Below are 27214 nucleotides of genomic sequence, written 5' to 3'. Positions count from 1 at the left end.
TGGGGGGAGGGATCCCAGAAGGGCCTGGCTCCGGGTCCCCCGTCGGGAGCGGTTCCTCCGCTGGTGGTAACGGCAGTCTCGTCCTTATCTCCGAGCATAAGGACTGTATAGCCAACAAAATGGACGCCGAGTTGTCTTGCGGCGCTGGTTGAGGGGAGTCCGACGGGCGGTCAGGGGCCCCGTCGGCACCCTTGACGTTATCGTCGTCTCCTACGTCGGGATCCCTCCCGACGGGCTGGTCTTCTTCCACGCCAACGCCGTGGCTTAAGACCTCGATCAGCTCTTCCTCAGAGGTTGAGGCCGAATCCACGATGACCTCCTGCCCCCCCTTTTTCTTCTCCGTCAGAGGTTTCACGGGGGTCCTGTCGATGGGCATAAAAGAGGACTCCCTCCGCGGTGGCAGGGAGACTCTGAGCCCCGAGGTCGCCACCACTGGTGTAGCCTCCACAGGCTGAGCCAGGGCCGCCGCGACTGTCTCGATAGAGGCCTTGGCCGGATGGATTAAGGCTTTCACCACCTTAGGTGCGCTCACCGCCTTCTCCTTGGGGGGAGGGACACTGCCTCGCTCTCCCTCCGATGGGGCCTTCGAGCTCGACCGGGGCCTCTCCAGGAGCTTCGCCGGGTGCTCGGCCTTCCTCTTACCCGAACCAGAGCGTTGGCTCGTGGTTGATGGTGCCGGGGAGGATGCGCCCTGCCTGGCGCCCGTAGAGCCCGACCGTTCGGCGCTCCCGGTGCCAGCGGACTTGCGGTGCTTGGCCTTGTGTTGGACCCCCGTTGCCGGGGCGTCCTCAAAGGTCTTAGAAGACCGCTCGGATTTCTTCTTCTTCTCGCCCGACGGGCTCTTCCCTTCCAGCCAGTTGGCGAGACGTTGATGGCGGTCCTTCATGGTCCGCTCCGACATATTGCCGCAAAACGCACAGTCCTTCTCCACGTGCGTCTTGTCCTCATGTAGGCAGTAAAGACAAAAGGAGTGTTCGTCCTCCTTAAAGACATTCTGAAGCTGGCATCCAGGGGAGACCCTGAACAGCTTTCCGGGCGTCGAGCTTCCCTTCTCCTGGGCCATGTCCGAGATGGGCCTGAGAAACTTCTGGAGTCCTCCAAAAGCGTGGCTCGACAAAATCTTCACCCTTGAGGGGCGTAGACGAATCCGACACGGGTCCCCGTTGATCGGATGAAGAAACGGTGGAGCTTGAGGCTCTTTTTGACCGAAAAATTGAAGTTTTTGAGAAAAAACGTGAAAAAATAGCACTAACGCTCGAGAGCAATAGCACGAGGATCCCAACACTTGAACGTGCGGTAAAAATCTGAAGATGGCTGCCAGAGGCGGGGCTTAGGCAGAGGGCAGTCATTGGCTGTGGTCAGTATGACACAGAGATCAGTGATTGGTTACTACTACGAAAGACAGATCAGAAACGAAACTGATACTGTTTTTTTCTTTACCGAGGATTCCCAGCCTGACGACGGGGAATATTCATGAGCATGTGAATCCATGCCAGACCCCACGCTGGAGAATGTATTATGCTTGGAATTTCAAATAATATTAAATTGTTTATGTATCCTGTCGGTTGTTTGCACTATGCGTCATGTAAGGGTTTCTCTTTATATGTACCACTGTCTGCATCCAATTGTCTCTGTTCCATTTCACTGTTTTCATCCATACTAAAACAAGTACTGTGTTACAGGGGGATGCTGGTACTTCGACTACAATTACATTATCCTTTACATTATCCTTTGGAGCTGGTCCAGAGTATGAGGTATGGGTACTGACAGTTCCTTTGATTGAAAGAAAGTAAATCCTACACCTACATAGGATACTATTAGACAGTGACATTCATATAAACTTGCAGTCTTTCAAACTTTTATCATTTTAGTTCTAACTTTACAATTTCTCCCTAATGCAGAATACATTGCAAAATGTTTGAGGGCAACATTACAATCAGTATGTTTGGCACGGTGCTCTCTGATCGAGTACACTTGCCATCAATCAGGTGAAATTCTAAATGTATATTTTGACCAAATGACATACACTGTTTACAAGGGTATGTATGTAAGCGATGTGTGCGATGAAAGATTTTAATTTAAAAAGTGTTTGATTCTTTTTTTTTAATCAATATTCTATTCAAGGAATGTATACAAGGTTAGGAATTAGAAGAGGAGGCACATGGATCAGAGGTGGTGGACCAGATTGCTGGTGTGGTCATTACAGAGAAGACCACGGTTTCACAGAAAAGCAAGAAAACAAGGGTAAATAAAAATTAAAAAATAATTCTCAAAGTGTTTTGGGCTGGTGTTTTCTTCATAACATGTTTTTTCTTTAAAGTTCTATCTACTGTATGTGTGTTTTACATTGAACATGTTTTTACAACACAACTCCTAGATGCCCAGAAGGAAAAGAAGTATAAAGACACAGACAACAAATGAAACCAAAGATGCTGCTTGCCAAACAGATTTCACCATGGAGCAACTACTAATTGAGGTGCAGCATGGTCCAGTCAATAAGCAGACTCGAGATGCTTATGTCCAATGGCCAGAGAATGAATTGAATGTGACCAGCGAAGCCAGCAAAGTGTTGTTAGACCATTGCTACAATGTGAGAACTCGACAAGATGAAGATGAAACTGAATATATTGAAGATGCATTGGAATTCCTCAAGGACCACTTGACACAATCTACACCCGCAAAAAAAGGTCCACCCAATAAACATTCATTGTTGACGGTTTCTCCAATTCATGTGCAAATAACACAAACTGAACTAACAGAGACTGAAGCTTCAACGCAATTGACTAAGGAACTTGTCTAAGATTTCGACTACAGTTTGCCTAGTTTGGGCGAATTGTCCACCACAGTTGAGTCACAAACAACAATCATGCAGGACGATTGGCTAATAATGGAGCAGAAATACATTGTATATTGTCAGCTGCCTAGTAGAGATTATACTGATGCTGAAATGTGTGCATCCAGTGAGGGGGGAAATATACGGGGAGCCATTGGTGAATGTGACACATGTATTACAAGGCACTAACCTGAAAATCCAAGCCACCTGTCCCCACCTCCATGATACATTTTCAGGGTCCGCTCAACCGATGCTGGGCAAAGTGCCAGCTGGAAATCTACTGTGTTCAGCAGCTCTACTTTTCAGTGGCTCTACTTTTAGTAAGTTGTCCAGTTTCTGTCAATTTGTGAGACTTTAGTTCCTTGCTAAAACGCAGTACTACAAAAATCAAAGAGAATTTTTATTCCCCGCTATTAGTCAAGCCTGGAAAATTGAACAAATGTCAATTGAAAGGACATTCTCTGGCAAACGGTTCAGGCTAACTGGCGATGGACAGTGTGACAGCCCTGGATTTTTAGATTTTTAGCAAAGTACTGCACATAACACTTTCAGGGCATGGAAAAAATAATTGTGAGTTCGGTGGTCGTGCAGGTGTCCGAATGTAAATCCTCAGTGGCCATGGAGAAACATGGTTTCATAAAATCCCTCGAACATCTGCAATCAAGGGGAATGCAAATAGACCTCATAGTTACTGACAGACATGTCCAATAGCCAATGCCATGCAAGAGCAGTATCCAAACATTCGCCATCAATTTGATGAATGGCACGTTGCCAAATCAATCAAAAAAAAAAAAATCACAGCTTCAGGTTAAAAAAAAGGGTTCTACAAATATTTTACCGTGGTCCCAGTCTTTCAGCAACCATTTTTGGTGGAGCTCCAAAACTTGTGATGGGTCTGTGGAAATTCTACTTGAAAAATGGCGCTCATTGATGCACCACTGTTCCAATGTGCACTCATGGCACGAAAAGTCACATTTTCACCAATGTGTACATGGACCTTTATCGGAAGAACAGGAACACAAGAAGAAGTGGTTGGTTCCATCTTCACCTCCACACTACGCTATTGATAAGATCGTGCTTGATACAACTCTTTCAAGAGACCTGAAGGGACTCACAGAATTCTGTCACATCGGAGATTTGGAGGTGTTCCACAATATGTGCCTATAGTACAGGCCCAAGAGGTTGCATTTCGGCATAGACGGTATGCAATATCGAACATTACTAGCGGTATTAGTGCATAACGAGAACATGAGGGAGAGAACAATCGAGAACTGCAGGAAACTTTGGGATGTTTCATTACACAATGGCCTTTACAAAAAGAAGCAAAAAATGGGTGGTCAAGCCAGTATACCAGGAAATTCGATTTTGTGAAAGATCTCACTTTGACTATGTTGGACATGCATACTCATGGAATCGATCATGATTTTGTTCCTAGCACACATACATTGCCACAAAATATTGCAAACGTGCCCTGTCCACCAAAAGCGGACCTCGTTGAACAGTTGACTTCCCAGTTTAAATGATTAGCAGCGGTGTGTATGTTCCACAATACTTACACATTGTACAAGTATTAAGCGTCCAAATTGTCTTTTCAAATGTATCCTCTTTGTCCATTTTTTTTGCAAGAAGTGCCTGTTGGAGGATGACATACAGTGTAACTCTGTGTTTTCCCCTTCCCGCTTTCGGCCAGCTCTTGTGGGTCCTTCACTGATCAGGGCACGGGAGGGTCAGATGGATATCAACATGAAAGCAACAGCGGGGTCTGCAGTTGCATTAGCATGCACATGTCCAAATAGACAGAATAAATGTGTGTCCCACTAAGGAATGAGACCTAAGCTAAATAACAAACTTGGAACAAATGACTGTAAGCAAAACACTGCATGAAAGGGGGCTGTTGGGGTGAAATAGGTGCATTCTGACCTATATTTTTATGGGGGCATGTGTTATAAGTCGTTGCTTTCCGATGTCTCATTAGAAATGATGGATCTTTGATTTGCAGCCTTTGGAGCCTTACCATTTCAAACACAATGGGGATAGGTGTTAGTGTTACCAAAATATATGATCACTCTGAATTAGGTATATGGTAGGTGAATTTGTGGTGGTACGGGGTTAGGGTCTGGTGACCAGATGCATTTAAAGGGAATAGGGATCATGGGTTCAGGGGACCGCGGTCTGGCTAGGAGGGTTGGAGCAGGCCCTGGTCTCACTTTCTTGGCGGGGCTCGATACTCGCTACTTGCAAAAATGAATAGCTGCATTTCCGTGAGAACAGGAGACGCGCTGAGCTGACAGAGGACAGAGGTGGTGGGGGCTGGCTGTGCACGGCGCTGGGAGAGGGAGAGTGAACAGTTCGCCAGAGGGGCAGAGGACCTTGAAAAAGAAGGCATTTGGAAGGAAACAAAATGGAGTTCAAGAATAGACATTAGCACAGCGTTAATACACTTATATGAAACATGGGTAACGCAAATAGGTACAGGAGGGGTGGAGATGTCTCCCACCTTAGCTTATACATCATTTGCCCGGTACGAGAATGGTGCAGGGGAGCGGGATATACCACCCCTCCTCCAACATTTGTTAGTGCACGGGAATTTCAGTGGAGATGGAAGGGCACTTGGATTTATGACTTGTCAGTGTCTTATGTTATCCTCAGAGCACATTCCTCCATGAAAAAAGGGCGCACGCAGATGCGACAATGGGGAGGACACTAACTGGAACTGTTGTCATAAAATAACTAAATCACTTTCAATACAGAGGAGTAAAACAATATTCACGATAGCGCGGCATTGGTGGATGCCAGCAAACAATGTGTTTTTCGAACATATTTCAAATGCCATGTTGATCGGCTGGGCTAATCGCTCCCATGGGAGTGAAGGTCATTGCGTTTGATGTTGCTTGTGGGCTGTTCACACCGATGCATCCTATACAGTATGTTTTTGATTTGTGGCTTTCCTTCACCAAAAGGAAACTTAGCGTGCGCGCTCCTAAGAAGGTTCAATTGTTGTTCGTCCTTTCGAAGAAAGAGAGGATTTGCTATGGATTGAATGACGGGAGGTGTGTAATACCCGCAAAAATGATAAGGTTCACCATTTCAAAACTGTACAAAGGTACATGTATTTTCATTTTATGAAAACCGTTTATCTGAGCGGACACTCTGCTTTACGCCAAGAGAATGGAAATACCAAATATAATGTAAGTTTTACTGTAGATGAGTTTATAGACGAACGAGTCAAGGTTTAATTTTCTGACCGGTATTGCTGGCTTAAATTGGAATGGGTTGTTGGTTGAGGCATTTTGTGACGACATGTTAACACAATCTATATGTATTTGTCTTTGTCCCGGGCACAGGGGCAGCCCAGCAACAAAATGCATGGAGTCCACGTCTGGGTTCCACCAGCGGCAAGTTTATTGCTAATATTCCGTTATAATGCCGTCTGTGTGTTGTTCGAATTCTTCTGTCAGCTTCTGCATAAGCATGCCATTGCGAGCTAAACATACTCCACAGCACTAACCTCTCAAGCACATCATAGACTGCAACTTTCCACAATGTTTTCTCTGTGTTTCCATTGTTTCTGGTTTGTGTTCATTATTAGGTTTCACCCGGTGCAGAATTAAAGGGTAAATGGATAAACTAGAATAAAGAACGGCTACAGAGATATATTTCTGTTATGTTTTCTACACAGCTACATCCTCCCTTTCTGCGAATGCCATTGATTCCAGATACCTAGTGACGGGTTCTTCAGCAGGCAGTGGCAGATGCACCTAAATGGCTGGCTTACAATTACGCTGATGTGGGACGATCGCATGGACCAATATGCCCTTTCGCGGGACCAGCAACAAGGAGCAACCTGACATCGTTTACGGTGGTCTAGCAAGAGGCTGATGCTGAAGCCTTGCGATTCAAGGTGCATCCAATGCGCTTCTTCTACCGAAAGGAACACTGTGTGCCTCATGATAAAGATGTGATGTTCGAAAAGAAAGAAATTAATAATTTGGTTGAAGATGGAAATTGGCAGATGTTCTCGGAGTGTTTATTTTAAAATAAAAGCACATTATGCAGAGTATCGAAATAGTGTTTTCTATCCCGATTTGGGACGCTCTGTGCTGTGAGAGGATGTGTGTGTTGATAACGTTAAGACGCAGGTGATGACTAGGCGCGTTTAGCTACATGAAAATAGGTGGAGAATATCGCTAGGAATAGTGATGTCAGCTTAAGGGGCGGGGGATATGATTTAGTGCCCCGAGGGAAGTTCAACTTAGGGCGATGAAGCAACAAGCACAAGATGGGCATGCCCCACTGCATGATTTCATATGTGTAAAAGTGCGGAAAACTAAGGTAAGGTGCATAGGAAATGTTTTTACGATCGTTCACAGTTTGCTTAAAACCACATGCCCGAACGCTGAGGACAATAACATTTTTGAGCACACTATTCCTTTAATACTTTATCAAGCAGAGGAAGGTGGGTGAGATGGATGGAGGAAAGGGGACAAAGGACTATGAGTACTTACTCATAGTAACTTATTACTCATACATCCCATCCCCTTTCATCCACCCTTGCGGTTGATTCCAGCGAACAAGACCATAGGGTGGAGCTCTGACAATATGCCTCATATCTAGGGTGAAGCAAACAGGTTCTTCAAAACCGGCTGACCGAACTCTGCATCTCGCCTGGAGCTGGTATCCAATGAATAGTTCTTACTTAACGCAAACGGAGCAGCCAATGTAGCAGCCCTGATGATGACATCCCAAGAAGCATGTCTTTGGAACGCGACGGCCAAGGTCTTAGCTCTGACCGCATGGGCATGAATTACCTCAGGAACCGGTTTGCCCATGGCTGTATACGCCTCCAAAATGGCCTGGACCATCCAACGGGTGATAGAAGCTTTGGAAGCCTGGGTGCCGGGGGACGTGCCACCAAACGTGATGAACAATGACTCAGACTTTCTGAAGGATTTTGTCTGGGAGAGGTAGAACTTGAGGACTTTCTTGAGGTCCAAGGAATAAAAAGCCCTTTTGGCATCCAACTGCAGGTTCGGGAAGAACACCGGCAGGCAGATTTCCTGATTCAAATAGAATGGAGTGACTACCTTGGGCAGAAAGTTTGGATGAGTGTGGAAGATGACTTTGTCATTATGAAATGTAAAACGCTCACATGATGACAAAGCCTACAGCTCGCTGACTCTGCACACCGAAGTGAGCGCCACCAACAATGCAGTCTTCAGTGACACTAGCCTGATGTCCACCGAGGCCATTGGCTCAAACGGCTCGTGCTGCAAAGCCTCCAGAACCACATTAAAGGTCTCAGACCGGATGGGGCCTGTGCACCAGAGGAAATTGCCTGAATAAACCCCGAGGTGGGCTTTAACCACCAGGTTGGCCGCTGAAAAGACATGCACCGGGGAAATCTTGATGGAACCAATGTCTGCCAAATTGGTGCAGCAGGTGTTGACCTGCACACCAGAACAAGCCAGATGTGCAGAAAAAGCCAGCACATCATTGAGGGAGCAGGTGAGGGGGTCAAGCCCCTTGCTGTAAAGCCCAGTGGCAAAATCTTGTCTGCTTACTGTAGTGAGCCTGTGTAGATGCCTTCTGGCCTCCTGAGTGATGTCCCAGTTGTCCTTAGAGAACTGAGCATGCTGAACCCTCAGCTGGTCAGGAATCATACCACTAGGGCCAGCCTGGCCCCGCTGCCCCACCCTGTTGCATCAGGAAGCCCCTGCTGAGGATCGGAAGATGGACCAGTCCCTGGAGGCACAATTGCAGCAGATCCAAGAACCAGGCCCTCCACGGCCAGTGCAGGCGATCAGGAGGAGGCTGCAGCCCACCGACACCCGGTACTTGCAGAGGGTCCGCTGGAGCAATGGTGGAGGAAAAACACATAGCAACTGCGGCAGTGCCAGCAGAGCTGGAACGCATCCCCTATAGACACCTGACCCCAAGCCGCCCAAGGTGGAAACCAGGGGCACTTGGAATTCAGAGGAGATGCGAACAAGTCCAAGTCTGGAAACCCCCATCTCTGGAACAGGGGCAACAAAGAGTTCATGTGCAACTCCCACTCGTAGGTGTTGCACGCGAAGCGGCTGAGCTGGCTGCTTCTGTTTGCTGTCCTCCATGAATGGAGTAGCTCTCCAGAGTTGCCCCCCAACCTGAAAGCAAGGAATCTTATCACCAGCAGAGTGGGCTCCAGCCGAGTAAAGTGGGCTTCTAGTGCCACATTGCAGTTCCTCAGCCACCAGGAAAGATCCAGGAGGAGGAGCGGGGGGTGGGGGGAATTGGGATCCTGTCTGGCTGCTACTCTGTTTCCTGGTCCCAATTGGCCACCAGGTGGAGATGGAGGCGCCTTAACTTGAGGCGGGCGTGCTGGATCGTGATCACGCAAGATGCCATCAGGCGCAGAAGATGCTGGAACCACCATGCCGAGGTGGTCGAGTTGGCTAGAATGTGCCCTATCACCTTGCGGAGGGAAAGGAGCCTCTCAGTCGTGGGGAACACCCGCTGCACAGCTGTGTCCCAGCGCACTCACAGGAACACTATATCCTGGGCAGGAGTCAGCTGCAACTTCCGCCAGTTGAGGGAAAAGCCCAGCTGGTGAAGAATGTCTGCGAGCTGTTGGCAGGAGCGCACCACCACCTCAGGTGAGCTGGCCCTGACCAGCCAGTCGTCCAGATAAGGGTATAAGTGATCGCCCTCCAGGTGGAGGGGACCGGCCACAGAGTTCATCAACTTTGTGAACCCACAAGGAGCCGAATTGAGGCCAAAAGGCAGCACCTTGTACTGGAAGTGGTACGACATAATCGTGAACTGCAGAAATTTCCGATGCGGCTGGTAAATGGGGACACGAAGGTACGTATCCTTGAGGTTTAGGGAACACATCCAGTACCCTGCGCACAGACACTCTGCTATGTGCGCGGGAGTAATAATCTTGAAGCGTTCAAGCTTTAAAGACAGGTTGAGAAATGACAGATCTAGGACTACCCTCAGACCAGCCTGATTGTTCTTGGGTACCGCAAAAATCCTGGATTAGAAGCCACAGCCCCTGTCTGTGTGACTGAGGAACCGGCTCCACCATCTGCATTTCCAAAAGAGAAAGGCTCTCCCGTAAACGAACCGGGGCCCCTATCTGAAGCAGAGGAGGAGATGATGGTAGAGGAAGAGGAAGACTGAAGCCTCTGGCGACTATAGAAAGGATCCAAGGACTTTCTAAACAACACTTCCAGCTGTCCTAAAAGAGAGGCAGCCAGTGCCCTTACAGGCAAGCTTTGTGCCATGACCGTCATGTCACTGTCTGAGGTGGGAGCGGAAAGAAACACGCACAATCCTCTGGTGCTTCCTCGTGTGGTCACTGGACGACCTGTCACGCCTCCATGCACCATGGTCTTGAAACGAATTGAAGCCGGTGAACGTGCAGGGTTTGAAGTCAGTCCTGTCCTGAGACTGTGGGAAGAACTTCTGCCCTGGTTTAGTCAGGATGGCCAAGGACTTGGCAGTCTGTGTAGAGATTTTCGCTTTTGACACAGAGGAAGCGAAACGCATTCTGTCTCTGATCAAGACCACAGAGAAAAACCTACAGTCTACGTCAAATCAGGAGAGATTCATTTCACAGTTGGAAAAACTGATTAGACGTGAAATATCACAAAAACTTCACGCTACAACATTAGTTGAGTACTATAAATCCCAGAGGATCCCTAGAGGTCTAAGGGTATATCTGAGACCGACCCTGTGCAGCGAGAGTAAAACATTTATTGCCAAATGGGACCAGATCCTAAACAAGTGCTCTCTTGATCTTATTCTATTAACTATTGAAGAACTTTCGAAGTCATTGACTACTTTAGATACAGACATTGAGGCTCTAAAAACGCAGCTATCGGAATTTAAAACAGCGGAAGAACTTACAGGTCTTCTGGAGGAGATTAACAAAAAACTAAACAACTATAAGGTGGACATTGAACAAAGAAAGCTAAGAAAGTTCAAAAGAGACACTTTCGACTACTTGAACGACATCGTCTACTCCGGGCAAGAGTTTTACCACCACCGGAACCAGAACAGAAATAGACCACCACACCCGAATTCACCCAATTCGGGTAGCGATAGCAGCAGTGGGAGTATAGGAGATCCGATCAGTCAAGCCCCAAGACATCAACCAACAACATCACAGAGTGACATAGAGAACGCCAGAACAGAGACACCAATAGATCAACACACTGGACAAATAGCAACACCGTCTGGGGCTTTTTTAGACCTAAGAGATCGGTTAAGAGAAAGACCAGAAGAGGTAAAAAGGCCACAAAAAACAAAAAACAAATAACTGAAAACATAGTGATGAATAGTTCAAGTAAACATCTATCAAGTGACCAACTGTTTATTCTGAATCGGGGCCTATCATTCGTACCCACGAGTAACACATCTATGTTTGAAGAGCAAGTCTGTCTACACCGACTTATGAGAAAGATTAGATTAAAGATGTTTTTTGAAAATGATCCAGGACAAGATGATACTCCTGAAGACAATCTAGAACTACGACCCAAGAGCCTGTTTGATCCACCTATCCAAAATCCTATACTCGATCTATTTGAGAAAAAGGTACTTAATGACTTGAAACGGATCAACTACCGCAAATTATCTCCGATCAACATCAAGAATAGTCAGCTTGAGCATATTGAGACCTTGGCAAAAGATGAAGATATCACCATTAAACCGGCAGACAAGGGCGGAGCCATAGTAGTCATGGACACGATTTAGTACACCACTAAATGCCTCGAACAACTCAACGACAAGACAACTTACAGTAGATTGAATGGCGACCCCCTTCAGGGTATAAAGACTATTATCGAGACCTTAATTGACAATGCACTCGACAATGATTGGATAAGTGTTAAAACCAGTCAATTTCTCATTAATAAACATCCGATAACACCAGTATTCTATGGACTTCCAAAAATTCATAAGGACAATCAGGAACCTCCATTAAGACCCATAGTTGCAGGAACGGAGAGCATCTTCGATCCCCTAGCTATCTATGTTGACTGCCTTCTACAGCCTTTAATTCAGGAAATTCCTACCTACCTCAAAGACACCACAGACTTCCTTAACTGTCTAGCAGAAATCTCGGCTATCAGTAGCGACTGCATCCTATTCAGTATGGATGTATGCAGTCTATATACCTCTATACCACACGATGAAGGCATTAACGCTGTGGAATGGTTACTCTCCAACTCTGAACAAATACGAGGTAACCCAGAGTTTATCATTGAACTACTTAAACTCATCTTACATAATAGCTACTTTCGATTCCAAAAGACCTTCTACAATCAAATATCCGGCACATCCATGGGCTCTGCTATGGCACCTGTCTATGCAAACTCATTTATGTATAGATTTGAAACAGAACACGTCTTAGATAATCAAATATGGTCATGTAAGATCATACTATGGAAACGATTCATAGACGATATATTTGGAATCTGGTGCAGCACAAGAACTGAATTGGACGAGTTTTTACTCTACATGAACACAGTACACCCAAAAATCAAATTCACGATGGACGTTGGAGAACCAGACCTCCACTTTTTAGATGTCAGCTTGAAGATCTATGAAGGAAAGGTAGTGACCACCATTTATCACAAACCCACAGATACCAATAATCTCCTACACTTTACCAGCTTTCACCCGAAACCCATGCTAAAAAGTCTCCCTTACAGTCAGATATTGAGACTAAAAAGAATCATACCAGACCCAGCTGGTCTTGACATTGAATGCACTCAACTAATTGAGCGATTTGAGAAACGAGGATATCCTCAGGACATTCTACAAGAAGCCAAAGATAGATCGAACCATCTAACACAGAAAGACCTGTTAGCACCTAAGTCCAGAACTAATTCTACTCCATTGATGTATATTTCCAAATATTCACGTCAAAGTTTCCAGATTGGCCAATCTATAAGAAAGCACTGGTCTTTACTACAAAGTGATGAACACCTGAAAGAACTCTTCCCAAGAGTACCAATGATGGCATTTAGAAGGGGCCGCAACCTTAGGGACAGACTCGTGAAAGCTGAAAGACCAAATAAGGATAAACAGATGCTTTTACAGACTAAAGAAATGGGCACTTTTCCATGTCTTAATTGTACCAACTGCAACAATGTAATTAAGGGTAATACCATCTCTCACCCATCAACAGGCAAAAAGATAAAGATCAGAAGCTTCGCCACCTGTATAACAGCAGGCGTCATATACGCTCTTAAATGCCCTTGTGGCCAATTATACATTGGACAGACTTCGAGGTCTTTGAAAGAACGAATATCAGAGCACAAGTCCACCATCCGGTGCCAAAACCAGAAATCACCAGTAGCCAGACATTTTATGGAAGAAAAACATAACATCAGTCAATTAAGATTCCAGGTCGTTGAAGTTGTAAGCAAACCACAGCGAGGTGGCAACTACATAAGACTATTGGCACAAAAAGAAAAATATTGGATATACCTTTTAGACACCAAATACCCAGGGGGTCTCAACGAGGAGACATCCTTGAACTGCTTCATTTAGATACTTTTTACTTTTTAGATATTTCTGTCCTGTAGACCCTGCACTCTCTACCATGCACCAATAATTCACTATGCTTTTGGATATGGGAAGGCAGCAACGTCCCCACAACTGACTGTCTAGTGAATGGGATAATTAATATCACAAGGGCACCCTATTGAAATAACTAGACATTTGATAGATCAGCAGCACTAATTAAGTGGTCATAGCCATTGAAGAACAGTCTTCATGCCACGGTACATATTATACATATTTTAATGCATTATTGCATGCTAGGACTTAGTATTGTTAGTCCTAGTATATGATGGAATTTACAGCAATGTACATTCGCCACTTGTAATATTGAACAAGTAAACAGTGTGCATAACCAAGAATGTGAGGACATCTGGTACCATGTATCAGATTGTCCAGCAAATTAGATAAAGGGATGTAAATGGACATATTGTGATGTTTGAATACACTCGAACGATACAGAAGTGCCATACGCATAAATAGCACCATGTGTAGAAAATGTTTGGTAAAATAACTTTGTCTTTCGACCGTTGCTGTTATCATCATATTTTTCAAACTTATGCTACTCTTAATAGAATTTTGATTATGTTGTCAGAAGATGACTTGCAGAATTTTACACACGTAACCACCTTTACTAACAGGGTCCTTTTACATAGCTAAAGATGGCCGCCACATTCCTCGAACATCGGGTAGTCCGTTGTTGATCTCTACCCCCAGAATCTAGCCCGCCAAATACTAGGCTGTTTGAACACGGTCCCTCGTTTCCATGGGCACCGTGCAAACAACGAGCAGAGAGAAGCACAACTGGAGGTACATAGAGGCTGTACAGGTACGCGCTATGTATAAAATACTATACACGTTTTTGACCGTGTGATCAATGATCCATATGATCTTGAATACTCACTAGCACCACACTGTCCTCCACAGAAAGCATTCACACTTACGAGTTCCCGGATCTATCTGCACCCGTTCTTCCTGCAACGTTAGATGCAACACAGAGGAATCCTGCACGTCCGCCGTACATTGAACCCTGCCGCAACATACCCGCGTGCTCTGCCACACGAATTATAGCAGGTATATGGTCATTTCCTCACTAACGAACGCATTATTGTACTTGTGAATAGATATTTAGTCACACACAGTGACCCGTACATTAACATTAACATTGCTATCCACAGAGATTACCGGAAGTATTGAAGTACCTTTCTGTACCAAGAAAACACCTAAATCGAGGTCTTGGCACTGCAAGCATGTCCACTTGGACTTATTTTTCGCCATAGATGGCTTTTCTGCTACAACATTAAACCTTAATAGGTTAGTACTTTTTTATGTAAAATATCCTCTTTGTGAAAAAAACCCTTCTTTGGTGTGTAGTTTGTATTTACCATGCTTAACAGTAAACCTACACTGGTTGAATATGCCCTTAAAATCGAATATGTTTCATTTGTTGAATTGAATTTTAGAAGCCTTCATTATAGCTTCCATTTTTAGATTACTAATGATATTCTATTTGGTTGGATTCCCATTAGAGGTGCACGGGATTATACTAGACAGTGTTTTGAATTTTTAAAAAAACATGGCCAGATAGTTACTCTGATCAAACTAAATTGAATGTTTGCACTGTTTAGCACACTACATGTAGATACTTAATTTAAATGAAGTAATGCTGCTTGTTGTTTATTTGGTTGACGAACTTACAAGTATACCTTCTGTTGATTTTTTTTCCCTAAATGTATTTTGATTAGACAGTAGATCCACAGAGGCTTCTGAAGAAGAGGTATCACCTCGAAACGCGTCAAGCCATTGAGAGTGGAATTTCCATCAACTTTTGATTATGTTGACATTATAATGTTGTTATGCAATTTCTCCTGTGTTCACTACATTTTTTAATGTATAAATAAATAGGTGCTCACTTCATCCCTGTACACCTAAAATGCAGAAACCATTGTTCCTCTGTTTGATGTTATAAATTTTGTCGAATCAATTCTCTAAAGAGTGCTTAAAAACGAATATTGCTAACTATATCCTTAAGAATCTAAGCCCTTATTGCGTAGTCCAAGAGTGTGCAGTGGACGGGAGGACTCGAACTTTGGGTCCTCTTCCCTTGCTCAGATTTTCTTCTTTGTCAACTCATGGACAAATGAAAAAGAAGAGATCCTTCAAAAAGAAGATCCAGGATTCTCCCTTGCACCTCCATGCCGTCCGTCTCATCTCGACCACCAGGCACAGCCCTCTGCTGGCTATGTTAATGTGGGAGCCCGAAGACTCCATGAGTTCATGCGCAACTGTCCTGGCGTCTGCCAGGCCGGCCTTGAAGGAGGCCTGCCTCTCCAGAGAGAGGTCAGGCAGGAATTCCTCAAGCTCTCGCCACAGCTTCCGGTTAGCCGCGGCTAGGAGGGCATCCGCATAAGCATCAGCCTGCCGCAAGTGCAACCCTCAGAGGATGTAACAACATTTGCTGAAAGACTCAAGGACTCTGTCCTCTTTGCACAGACAACTCGAGGCAACCCCTGCAAAGGAGAACAAAAGCAATAGTTTAGAACACAAGGAGGCCGCTGCCACCACTAAAGAGTGTGGCTATGGGTGGGAGGCCAGGAGGACTGGATCCCCATCCGAAAGCCTGAATCGGCTGTCCAATTTCCTGTTCACCTGGGTGTTGGCCCTAAGCTTCTCCCAGACCTTATTCGCCACCTGCAGGACATCCTTCTGGAGCAGAATACCAGAGCGGCTCATGGCACGCCTGGCCAAAACCTCTGCTAGCACTCCCGCCTATTGGGGGGCTTCCTCAGGCTGAGGAACCCCCAAGAACTTTGCAAGGCCCTCAAGGAGGTCATGAAACGCATTTACAGAGTCCGAAGGCTCATCGTCCTGTGCGTCACCGTCATCATCGCTGTCATCGCCCCCACCTGTGATTTTTGCCAGACGGAAGGGCGTCCAGGTCTTGAGACGCCGGAGGGGTCCCCCCTGAACCGGACCCAAAGATAGCTGTGGATCTATTGACTGCTGCAGGGTGAGTCGTTGGTGGTACAGGAGGAGGAGGAGGAGGAGGAGGAGGAGGAGGGCTCTGAAGCACCGGCAGGACCTGTCCTGCGGGAGGAACTGACAGTGGTACTGGAAGCGCCAGAGGAACCAGAAGTTGGCCCAGAGGCATAGGCCTGGTCGGCGCAACCTGTGGAATTACTTCCTTGATGATACACTTGAGGAGCCCCGGCATCTGCGGGGAGCACATGAGAAGGAGGAAGCCCTCAAAGAAGCGATCCTCACAAGCCCACCGGATCACGAGGGTCATGGCCCTCATTGGCACTGGGCCTCTTTTCCTGATAAAAGCGCATTGGGGCTTGTAGCCATAAGGCTGCAAGGGGTAGATGTAACCCTATGGAGACCACCCGCCTGTACCGTAAAGTCTGCCGCAGCTTACCGTAGGAAGGGGACTGGAACCTTCTTGCATGGCCCACTTCATAAGGAGGGGCCCGAATCAAAATCCAAGATGGCCGCCGGACTAGCAGGCTCAGTCACGTAACTGTCTGTCATCTTGAGGCCTTGCGCAATGCCCTAGGTGGGAGGGCGCGAAGGCCCGCTGCCACGTGCTGGCTCAGACACTCCTTGGCCCGCGAACTGAAGCAGAAGCGTCGACCTCAGAGGTGCCTCCGGTAGGCTCGGCCTGCTGGCCAGTAGTCGAATCGTCCTGCACCACGACCTCGGAGGTGGCTCTGGCTGGGTGCCCTCAGCTACTGAGCTTGTAGTCGTGTGATCGTGCTACGGACTGATTCTTGGAGGTAGAACACAATGATCTCTTGGCTGATGGGGCCATAGAGGGCGAACTTGATCGCCCCTACGTGGACCGCCCGGTAGAGTTCCTGGACCCCTCGGCTTAGGAGCCGGTAGCCTTGCTGGCCTCAGGTCTGTTGACGGAGCGCTAATGGTGCTGGTGCTTCTGAGAAAAGTCTGCTTGCTAATGGTGCTGGTTCTTCTGAGAAAAGTCTGCTTGCAGGGGCCGTTGCGCCCAGCAGGTATGACCCTGCCGGGTGCACCGGACCCTGCAGGAAGATTTGTAGTGTGGCGGTCCGGAAATAAGTGTGCCGGTGAGCTTACCGGCACCCCTTTTCCAGACCACCACACTCAGAATGATGCCCATTAGTGGTTTACAGCAATTGGGGCATGTCTTCTTAGACGTATCCTTTTTGATTTAACTGTTCTATGTTGCACACACATTTCAATGTTAGGTCATTTCAATGTTAGATTGCTACGGTGTGTAATTTTAAGAAATGTTTGACTACACCAAATCACCATTGTAGTAGCCTTTAAGCTCCTATGCTTGTCTGAAAAGTGGGGTCCTTCTTTGTGCTTCTGCCAGGGGTCCCCAGACCATAGTCTGCTGATGACAAGTAAAAGGAATGAGTCTAGAGGAAAGAAAGTGAGTAGAAAGATGAGCAGGGATAGAGGATATAGGTGTGTCATGTAAAATGGAAAATTAAGATGTCTGTTAGCTGGGGTGAATGAGTCCTGTTCGGCACTACATTATATAAATTATGTAAAATATATTTTCCGCTCATGTATTTTCTTTTTTTACTCTAATACTGCTCAGTTTTTATTTAATTGTATCAATCTTCCTAAAAACACACATAAGAGACTTTATTTTATGAGCTCCTGGCTCAGGCTAGAAGCTCCTGATCAAAGAAAATTCCCTGGCATCCAGGAGCTACTTTCAGCTCCTGCAACAAGAATCCCAATTTCGGCCCCTGAATACTATTAAAAACGGATGCATGATCGTAAATAAAAGCAAGGAGCACCTTACCAATCTTCTTGGGATCCACTAGGTTGCTGGTGTTCTTCTTCAGCTAATTCTTGTTCTACTGCTTCAAGCTCTGCAGATGTTCTCTCGAGCAATGCTGAAACAACATCCTGGAAAAGCAATCGCAAAATATAAAATAATAAAACCATGAAAAATTCCCAAACTTACATGGTTGGCTGAACATTTGGAGCTGCAAGTACTGTATTGTCTTCTGTAACCCCAACTCAGCTTTGCCTTCCAAGAAGCGTTTAAATAAATATACCATTGTGGAAGAGATCCCTAGTTTATGGCATTCTCCTGTCCTGGTTTATGTTTTTTAGAGAGTGTCAGCATGGACATTATTATTGTTCACCTTATTTCGGTTACAACTGGATTATGCAAATTCCTCATACCAAAGTCTTTCAGAATACATGTTAAAATGGCTCCAGATTATCCAGAATTTAGCCACCCACCTTATTAACAATCTTAAGTGGTCATCACATATTACTCCTTATCTTAAATTAGTTACTGATCAAGAAACAGATCAATTTCATTATGTATGTCTGGGTATCTCGTATTCTGGATCACCGTTCTGGATTTACAGGATCAAGAATAAAAATCCAGACAGCACATTGTTCAATTCTAATCACGCTCTGCTGGTGGTACCGAGAACATTGGCTGGGCCGCTGAGGGGAGAGAGGGGAGGAGAAGCGGCATCGCTATTCACCTCTATCCTTCTCTTAGATTCTGTGCCACTCAAGAAATTTACTATGCGCAAGGGTGCATCCCTGATGGGGAACTAGAGATGGGACTGTAAACAAAACTACATATTTCTCACTCTTCCCCTAAATATGAAACAGATTAATCAACAAATAAATAAACCACAAAATGAATAAACGTAATGGCAGCAACCTCATCCACGCTTGGATGGTTTATGGCTGTATGACGAATCCGAGCATGGTGCCCCTTTTTCCCTAGAGGGAGAACCTTTTTTAGCTGTTAGGACAGTACATTCCCAGTACACTACTGCTCTTGTTGGTAACACACAAGCAAAAGAGTATGTGGCAAAAGAACTGCACACTAACATTGAGGACCAATACTACCAGTGAACGCAAGGGTCCTCATTACGAGGGGGGCGGTAAGGGATTACCGGCACCGGTAAGGGCACCGGTGCCGGTAATCCCTTACCGCCCTACTACAAGTTCCCTTTGCGGGTCCTCCCTTAACGCCTGGTTTTTCCAGGCGTTAAGGACGGGACCCGTAAAGGGACTCTAGAGCTAATAACAGTACCGCAATTTGCGGTACCGTTATTAGCGCCTTCCCCATTCCCATTGAGCCTTATAGGGGCTCAAATGGGAATGGGGAAGGGCCCTGTTGAATGGGGAATTACTGGTCCGGCCAACCTTGGAATGGACCGGTAATTGCTCCATTCACCAGGGCGGAGTCGGAACGAGGTTGGAGGCCCAATGTCTAATTAATGCAGTAGACCTGACACCTTCCCCCTATTTAAATAATTCATATACCTGTTCAGATAGAACTGACATGTTTCATGTTGGGCTTTATTGTAATACAAAACAAATGTTGTTTGTCAATGTGGAATAGATGTATTGTTGTGTGAATGAATGTCAATGGTAAAAGGTAGCATTCAATTGCACATTGATGGTAATATGTGTTCACCTTTTTGATTCAACTGAAAAGGGTAAAAAAGGAAAAGATGCTTCTTGTATTAAATGGAAAACATTTTCTATGAAAACATTTTATACTCAATGAGTAATTCAATAAAAATGTTGTAACCTATTTGATACATAAACATTTCAGGAAATGTGTACTTTTATTAGAACCATAGGTCACTGATGAGGAATGGATGATGTATGTGGTTGATTCCCTTTTTGAAAATAATGTACTAAGGGCCTGATCACGAGTTGGGCGGTAACGCCGCCGCTATTAGCCCTACCGCCAAACCCCCCGGCGCTTTTTGCGCCGGATCACGGGTTTGGCGGAAGGGTTATTGCCCATTCCCCATTGGGCCCATTCTGGAATTCTGCATTCCGCATTGGGCCCAATGGGGAAAATGTGTGCTATTACCGCCGGCGGATTTCCTGCTGGTGGTAATCGTGCCGAAAATCGGCAATTTTGCAGCGGATTTCCCCCCAGCTCAGAGCTGGGGGGAAATCCGCCAAAGCCATGATCTGGCGGACCCTTAAATGCGGCGGTAATAGCGCTACCGCCGCATTTAAGGGTTACCGCCAGACTCGTGATGAGGTCTTAAGTCTGCCCCTAGACAGTGGAATCAATGGGTTCTTGCAATTTAATCCGGTTTGTTAGGGATTCTGTTTTTTCACCTATATTAGATTGACGTTTTGAGAGGCCAATTGGGTCTTGTAGGTGTTATTTAACTTACGGGTGTATGTCCACCCCATAAAATATATAGAGTAATACAAGTCACATTTTTTGTAAAGGGTTGTGTGGAAAAACCGAGCCAATACAATGGCATTGGTGTCAGAGAAATGTCTTGGATACAGTGAGGAATATGTTAAAAAATTGTTGGACTTCGTCATATCTTTGGGTACATCGGTTGATAATGAGATTCTAATTAACAGCGATCAGTGGAATGAATTAGCCCAGTTAAAAAAACGCTCAATAAGAACAGAGCGTCATGTGGCCATCATGATGGAATATTTAAAAAACCAAGCTTTACCTCAAGGCCTCATTGTGAGAAATGAGCATCGCCTCTTCCTTGATAACAAAGACTTCATAATTAAGTAGAGATATATTGCCAACAAGTGTGGAAAGGATTGGCTGGTGCCGATTATTGACACTGCTCAAGAGGTCTCTAAAAAAATTGATATTGATCTTAATAAAATCCAGGAAGATCTAAGTAAAGAATTTGAATTGGAAGATTTCAAAAGTAATTTAGACCAGTTGATGAAAGAAATGACAGATTTGAAAAGGATAATACTTTGGAAAGAGTAAAAAGGACGAAGAAAGACCTTCAATCCTACACCCATGAAAGAGCTTTCCCGTATTTACCGAAAAGCAGTTTGGAAGCAACCCTAGGGAATCTAACAATCAGAGACGGGTGCGTTTCAGGGACACCTCCTACAGCTCAAGCGACGATGGAAGCAGTGTTGGTGGAACTAACACAAATGAAGGTGGTGAACAACAACAAGGCGGTGGTACAAGAGGAAGAGGCTAGAGGGGCCAAAATCGACAACGACAAGGGAGGTCTTTTTTAGGTTGATGGACCTGTCACGACCTTTAACCCTGGCCAGGGAACTCAGAGCCTCTGGCCCTCGTCACAGTATTTCTACCAGGCCCCAAAGGCCCAATCGTGCCCCTCTCGGGTACCCTGGAGCCAGTCCTGGCGCCGTTGGCACCAGGCTCATATGGCAGGTGAAGTTTCCATTGGGCAATGGACCAACATGGCTTCCCCCACAAGGATCGACGTGGAACTGCAGCATGCAGTCTAGCATCCAGGGCGTGGTCCGCCCCTAAGGCACCTGGGATACCTGCTGGCTATTTAAACCATGGACGAGTTGGAGCACGCGCTTCGCGTTATTCTGCTCTTGCAGCGTGACGTTCACCGGGCTCAGCTCAGCATCCTTGGCCTGCATGGGCGAGAGAAGAAGAAGAAGAAGAAGAACCACGTTATTCATCCTTACCTGCTCTGCATCCTGCTCCGTTGTTTATCCGGAATCCAGCAACATCTTAGTGAGGAGAGAGGAGAAGAAGACAATTAGTAAGCTATAAGCCATCTGCTCCATCACCTCCAGGCTCCGCTTACTTACCAAGCTCTCCTGGAAGTCTACCGCCGGATGGGCTGCTTCCATCTGACGCTCTGTATCCATCAGGCCACATTCTTCCAGGAATCTTCTTCGGCGACCTGCAAGGAAAGACAACAAAGGTTAGCCTTATTGAAAGGACGCTCATAGCGCCGCGCTCTGCACTTTCTCTTACCTATATGAGCTCAGCCCTCTATATTGGCTCGATGTCTCCATCACCCCTCCTGCATCAACAAGAAGGAAGGCAAAGGTCCACTGGGGCAACTACAACTACGGACATTCATTCTTAACCAAACAAGAGACTTACCTCAAGAGTGGAGTCGCAGCCGGTCTGGACTCCCGGGCCATGCCAGTGAAGAACGGTGACCAGCTACGACACGACCCTGCTCAGCACAGCAGGATGGAGAGCGCACCTTATCGAAACAAAAGGTGAGAAAGTCTCCAAGGGAGGGTCGCAAGGGGAGCACGGGGAAGGCGGGCTCCGGGAGAAGATGTTGTAGCTAAAACCGAACTCCTGTCTTCCAGAACAAGCCCTCGGCAGCGCGAGTCCCCGGGGAAGGCGCAGTGGTCCCAGAAGCATCCCAGACCAGTCGGGTGGCATCCCTGTGGATACAAGGTGAGCGTTACAGACCAGGAGACCGGACTGGAATTACGACCCTATTAGAACGCTCAGAAAGAGCAAAAATCAATGGTAGTTTATCTTCTTATACCCTGAGTCAGCTGGAAGAACATACACTTAATAAAGGTCTCAATTATGTCATGACAAAACATCATGATCCATTTGAATTTAGAACTGAATTCCAACAATTCATGCGTAACCTACACCGGAATGCATTTTTTGAAGGTCAAGAAAACTATGAAGTAAATAACTATAGCAGCCTACGTAATCCATCTACTTTTTTCACGCCTTTACATAGTTTTAGTCACGAATCTGTGGTGTTCGAAAAGAAAGTTTTGGAAGAAGTGGCAAAAATTGTGACAATGGAAAAGAATGTCAATTCCAACTTTAGTAAGGATCAACGAACTCTGATGTCTACATTAGCTAAAAACAACCAGGTCATAATTCTCCAACCAGACAAAGGGGGAGCGATTGTGTTACTAAACCCATCGGATTAAATAAAGGAATGTGATAAACTCTTGGCTGACCGTAACAGCTACAGTGCCCTGGAGAGAAGAGATGATCAAAATCATCTCGGAGAAAGTAACCCAGGCGCATGAGAACAAGATGATTGGTAAACAGGAAGCTGAACACCTGACAAGAAAAACAGGATGGGTTCCGGTGTGTTACATATTGCCTAAACTCCATAAAAATCCAACTGAACCTCCGGGCCGCCCTATTGTTTCAGGGGTAAATTCCATTCTTGAGCCCCTCTCCAAATATGCTGATTTATACTTACGGCCATTTGTTCTGCAAATGAAGGGTTACATAAGAGATACCATGGATGCCATTAACAAGATCGAGGGGCTACATTTCCCTCCAGGAGTACATTTGTTGATTTGCTTGGACATTCAGTCCTTATATGCAGTGATTCCCCAAAGAGCCACCCTTGAGGTGGTGGAGGAAATACTTAGGGGGCGCTCTGATGGCCATCCTGTAAGCAATGGTTTTGTGCTATGGTGTACGGAATATGCATTGACAAACATTTTTTTCCAATTCCAGAACAATTTCGATCAACAAACAGGGGATGGCCATGGGGGCAGCCATGGCCCCTAATCTGGCTAATCTTTATGTTGAGATGTTTGAGATCTTTCCATTTACTCAGACAGTAATCCATATCTAACTAATTTGCGACAATTGTTACGCTACATCAACAATATTTTTATCGTATGGGAAGGAGACATAGCCTCAGCAGAAGATTTTATCAAATGGTTGAATCAGCAAAATGTATATCTTAAATTCACCCAGGAGATAAGAGAATTGGAAATCAATTTCCTGGACATTTCTATCTTTAACCAAGCAGGAACTTTGAAGGTCAAACCGTACAGCAAAAGCACAGACAGGAATGCACTGCTCCACTTCGAAAGCCATCATACCCAAGACATCAAATGTAATCTTCCCTTTGGAGAATTTCTTAGATTGAAACGCAACAGCAGTCTCAAACAACATTATGAAGCGAATGCTTTCAATCTACAGAAAAAACGTTTAGGGCGGGTTACCCTGAGAAATTAGTCAAAGCCTCTGCAAAACGTGCATACAACAATAACTGTGATGCACTGTTGGAACATGTTGAAAAAGAACCTAAGAAGACTGGGTCCATGGTGTTCGTAAACACTTTTTCCGATCTGTCGTACAAAATCAAAAAAATTGTATCAAAAACTTGGAAGAAGATATATGACAAAAAAAGAGCAACCCCTTTAATTGCTTATAGGAAAAGTCAAAACATCCGGAACATTCTTATTAGGAATGACATCAGAGAAAAAGCTGAAAAGACAGTGAAACAGACTACATTGTGGGGCCTCCCTACAATCGTGGGACATCATCCGTGTGGACAGTGTATTATGTGTCAATACCCAAAGTGACCAAAGAAATTGACATTGGTATACCAACCAAATGGACCATTATGGACTTTTGCAATTGCAACAGCACAAATGTGGTATACATGATCTCGTGCCCGAGTGGTTTAAACTACATAGGCAAAACTAACCGCAAATGCAAGACTCGTCTGATAGAACATAGAAGTTGTATCAAGGTAAAGGTGTTACAAGCTCCAATTGTGAAACATTTCATCGAAAAAAAATCATTCCCACAACAAATTGATCACTTTGGAACAAAAACTAATTTTCAAAACCCAAAGTCATATCAGGAGTCTGAATGAAGATATTGAGTGGCCCAACGCGGGGGTATCACATTGATACAGATGAGGAGAACAGCAACAGGGTGTTTCGCGGTTGTGTTTTCACCAAACAGGATGTTGCATGAATGTGAAGGCTTTCTTAAGTAAAGTCCAATGATTTTGGACACACAGTAGTGCTCAGTGATGGGTATATGTTATTGTAACAGTGTCAGACTTTTGCTCTTTTCTTCTTTCTTTTTCTTCTCTCCCTTTCATTTATTTCATGCAAAAAGTGTTATTAACAAGATGATATGATGGTTGGGGATAAACGAAGTGGATTGCCTACTATTACAATATAATATCAAAATGCCAATGTACCAGTAATCATCCAACCTATTGAAATATGGAAGAGAGAAAAATAACTGAAGAAATTTGTAATCTTCAAATGTTATGTGTAAAAGACCTCATTACGCCCCCCCTTTTTTATCCCCTGGTTTCCGCAGGGCTACAAGGTTCAGTGTCCGTAGCAAAGAGTACTTTGTTTTTTGACCGAAGTGGTTAGGGATCCTGATCACACCTTAATGGTGCTGGTGAAAAGGGTTCTGCCCGTTTAACGTTTCAGTCTCAGGCGCGGATGAGTCAGTTTTCTATGTTGACTGTAGCATCCAGTCCTGTTTTTATGACCATGATACGCGTGACTGCCTTAAGCCTCACTGGCACGTTTAAGGTTGTTTGATCGTGAAGAGAACAGTACGCATTGGAAAAGGCTGTTTGTTCGTTTCCTCGGTCTCTGAATCATGTGGCTTTGAGATCGGTTACGGTGGGACACTTGAAACATGGCGTTCTACTGAACAGAAGTGCTACGGTGTGAAGAAAAGGTAAACACGCCTTGCGGTACTGCTTATCATTTGTTTTTCTAAAATCTTAACAAATAGAAGGGTGCCGGGTTGGTGTTTAGACAGAAATAAGGGCGCTCAATGCAGTCAGTGGAAGACCGTCACCTAATTGATTTTTTTTTTAGGGATAAACATCGTATTCTGTGATGGTTGGGTGTAGAGAGGAGTCAACACCATACTGTCATGTCCCAATTCGGGGGGCGATGGTTGCCGCGGATACGGCTACGCCGCCATTGAATTGTTCCATTACGTTCTAGTTTTTCTCCATTTCCCCCACCGCCGAGAGCACTTGCTCTCAGGACTCCCCGCAGTCGGAGCGTTGCAACCGTCCAGCCAGCTTTCCTCGCTTGGCGGTTTTACACTTGTTATTTCCCTTTCAGCTTCACAGCGAAGCTCTGCCTTTCCTCTCTCTCTCGCTCTCTCTGCTTCCTCTCCTCTCTCTCTGCCTTGCTTGCCTTTTCGCTCCCACTCTCTCTCTCCTCCTCTCTTTCCCCATTTCTTTCCCCATCGGCTCTTTGGCATCCTCGCTACCCGGTTACCTTCCTGCGGGGTCATCCCTCTGCTAGTTTCTTCTCTCCCTCTTGTTTGTTTACCTTGCCACCTTCTCTTACGTGGTTTGTGATATTGTACTTCTGTTGGTGCCTACATTTTACGGTACTGTTTCGCACCTTGTCTACTTACCCTTCAGACTGTGGTGTTCTTACAGCCTGCATCCTACCTTGGCAGCCACACACAGCCTGTTCTACCTCGGCCAGCCACACACAGCCTGTTCCACCTTCGCCATCAACATCCGGATTACCCAGGGTTTTTTTTTCTGCCCAAGGGCTTTTTCCCCCTGTATAGCCTGTACCCGGGGCTGGAGTCGTGGAGTGGTCCAGTTCAGGATCCACCACGGCTTCTCCTCGTGTCAGGTTACTGTCATCGAAGAAGGAGAAGGACTACCTGGCCCACCGATAAGGTATTGAAGAGACAGACTCTGATTCCCCAGGTGAGGAGAGTGGTGTATTGAGTGGGGAAGTTGGGTCCCTAGACCTTGGCACACAGAAGATTCCTGAGGAGTTACAGGACACTGACAGTTTGCAACGCCCAGAAGCCAAGATGGCCACACCCAGTGGTCGAAGTGTACAAAAAGAAGTAGTGGAACTATGTTCCCTACTGGCCTGCACCGCTCCCCACAGACCCCATTGACGCACCCCCTCCCATGCACAATAAAAATCCCAAAAAACATGTGCCTGCTCTTTAAGGAAACCTCATGTGTAGTGCACTGAAAGTGCAAGTTTCAACTTCATCCTCCACTTTTATTTTGAAACGAAACCGTTCCGGAATGGTTTCTTTTAAAAATAAAAGTATAGGAACGGTAAAACTTAATTAAAGAAGTAGAGGAGCACCGCTCCCGCCCACTTTGACCACTGGCCACACCTGAACAGAACTCTGGAAGGCAGTACAAAGCCTCTCCCAGGAACTGCAGACAGTAAAGGCTGAAAGTGTTGTTCTTAAACAACTGGTTTCAAATAGAGAACAACCACCTCTGGAACTACCACCCATTGCCTTGTCTTCCGGTAAATTTGATGGTTCACCTAAGGTAAAGGAATTCTTAGAAGCCGCTACTG

At 45.6% G+C, this 27214-nt stretch overlaps 1 protein-coding gene across 1 annotated transcript in view; it reads right to left on the bottom strand.

The window, feature by feature from the left end:
* The window catches only part of WWC2 (WW and C2 domain containing 2), a 2565136-nt gene that overhangs the window by 489466 nt on the left and 2048456 nt on the right, over positions 1-27214 (bottom strand). Inside the window, exon 17 of the mRNA XM_069631472.1 lies at positions 18177-18283. Within this exon, the coding sequence (XP_069487573.1) occupies positions 18177-18283 (107 nt within the window). The remainder of the gene's footprint in view (positions 1-18176; positions 18284-27214) is intronic.

This window comes from Ambystoma mexicanum, chromosome 6q (genome assembly GCF_040938575.1).
Source record: "Ambystoma mexicanum isolate Mex_15411 chromosome 6q, UKY_AmexF1_1, whole genome shotgun sequence".
In the NCBI taxonomy this organism is placed as follows: Eukaryota; Metazoa; Chordata; class Amphibia; order Caudata; family Ambystomatidae; genus Ambystoma; species Ambystoma mexicanum.
Note: the sequence above shows the minus strand (reverse complement) of the source record. Positions and strands in the feature narration are given on the sequence as shown.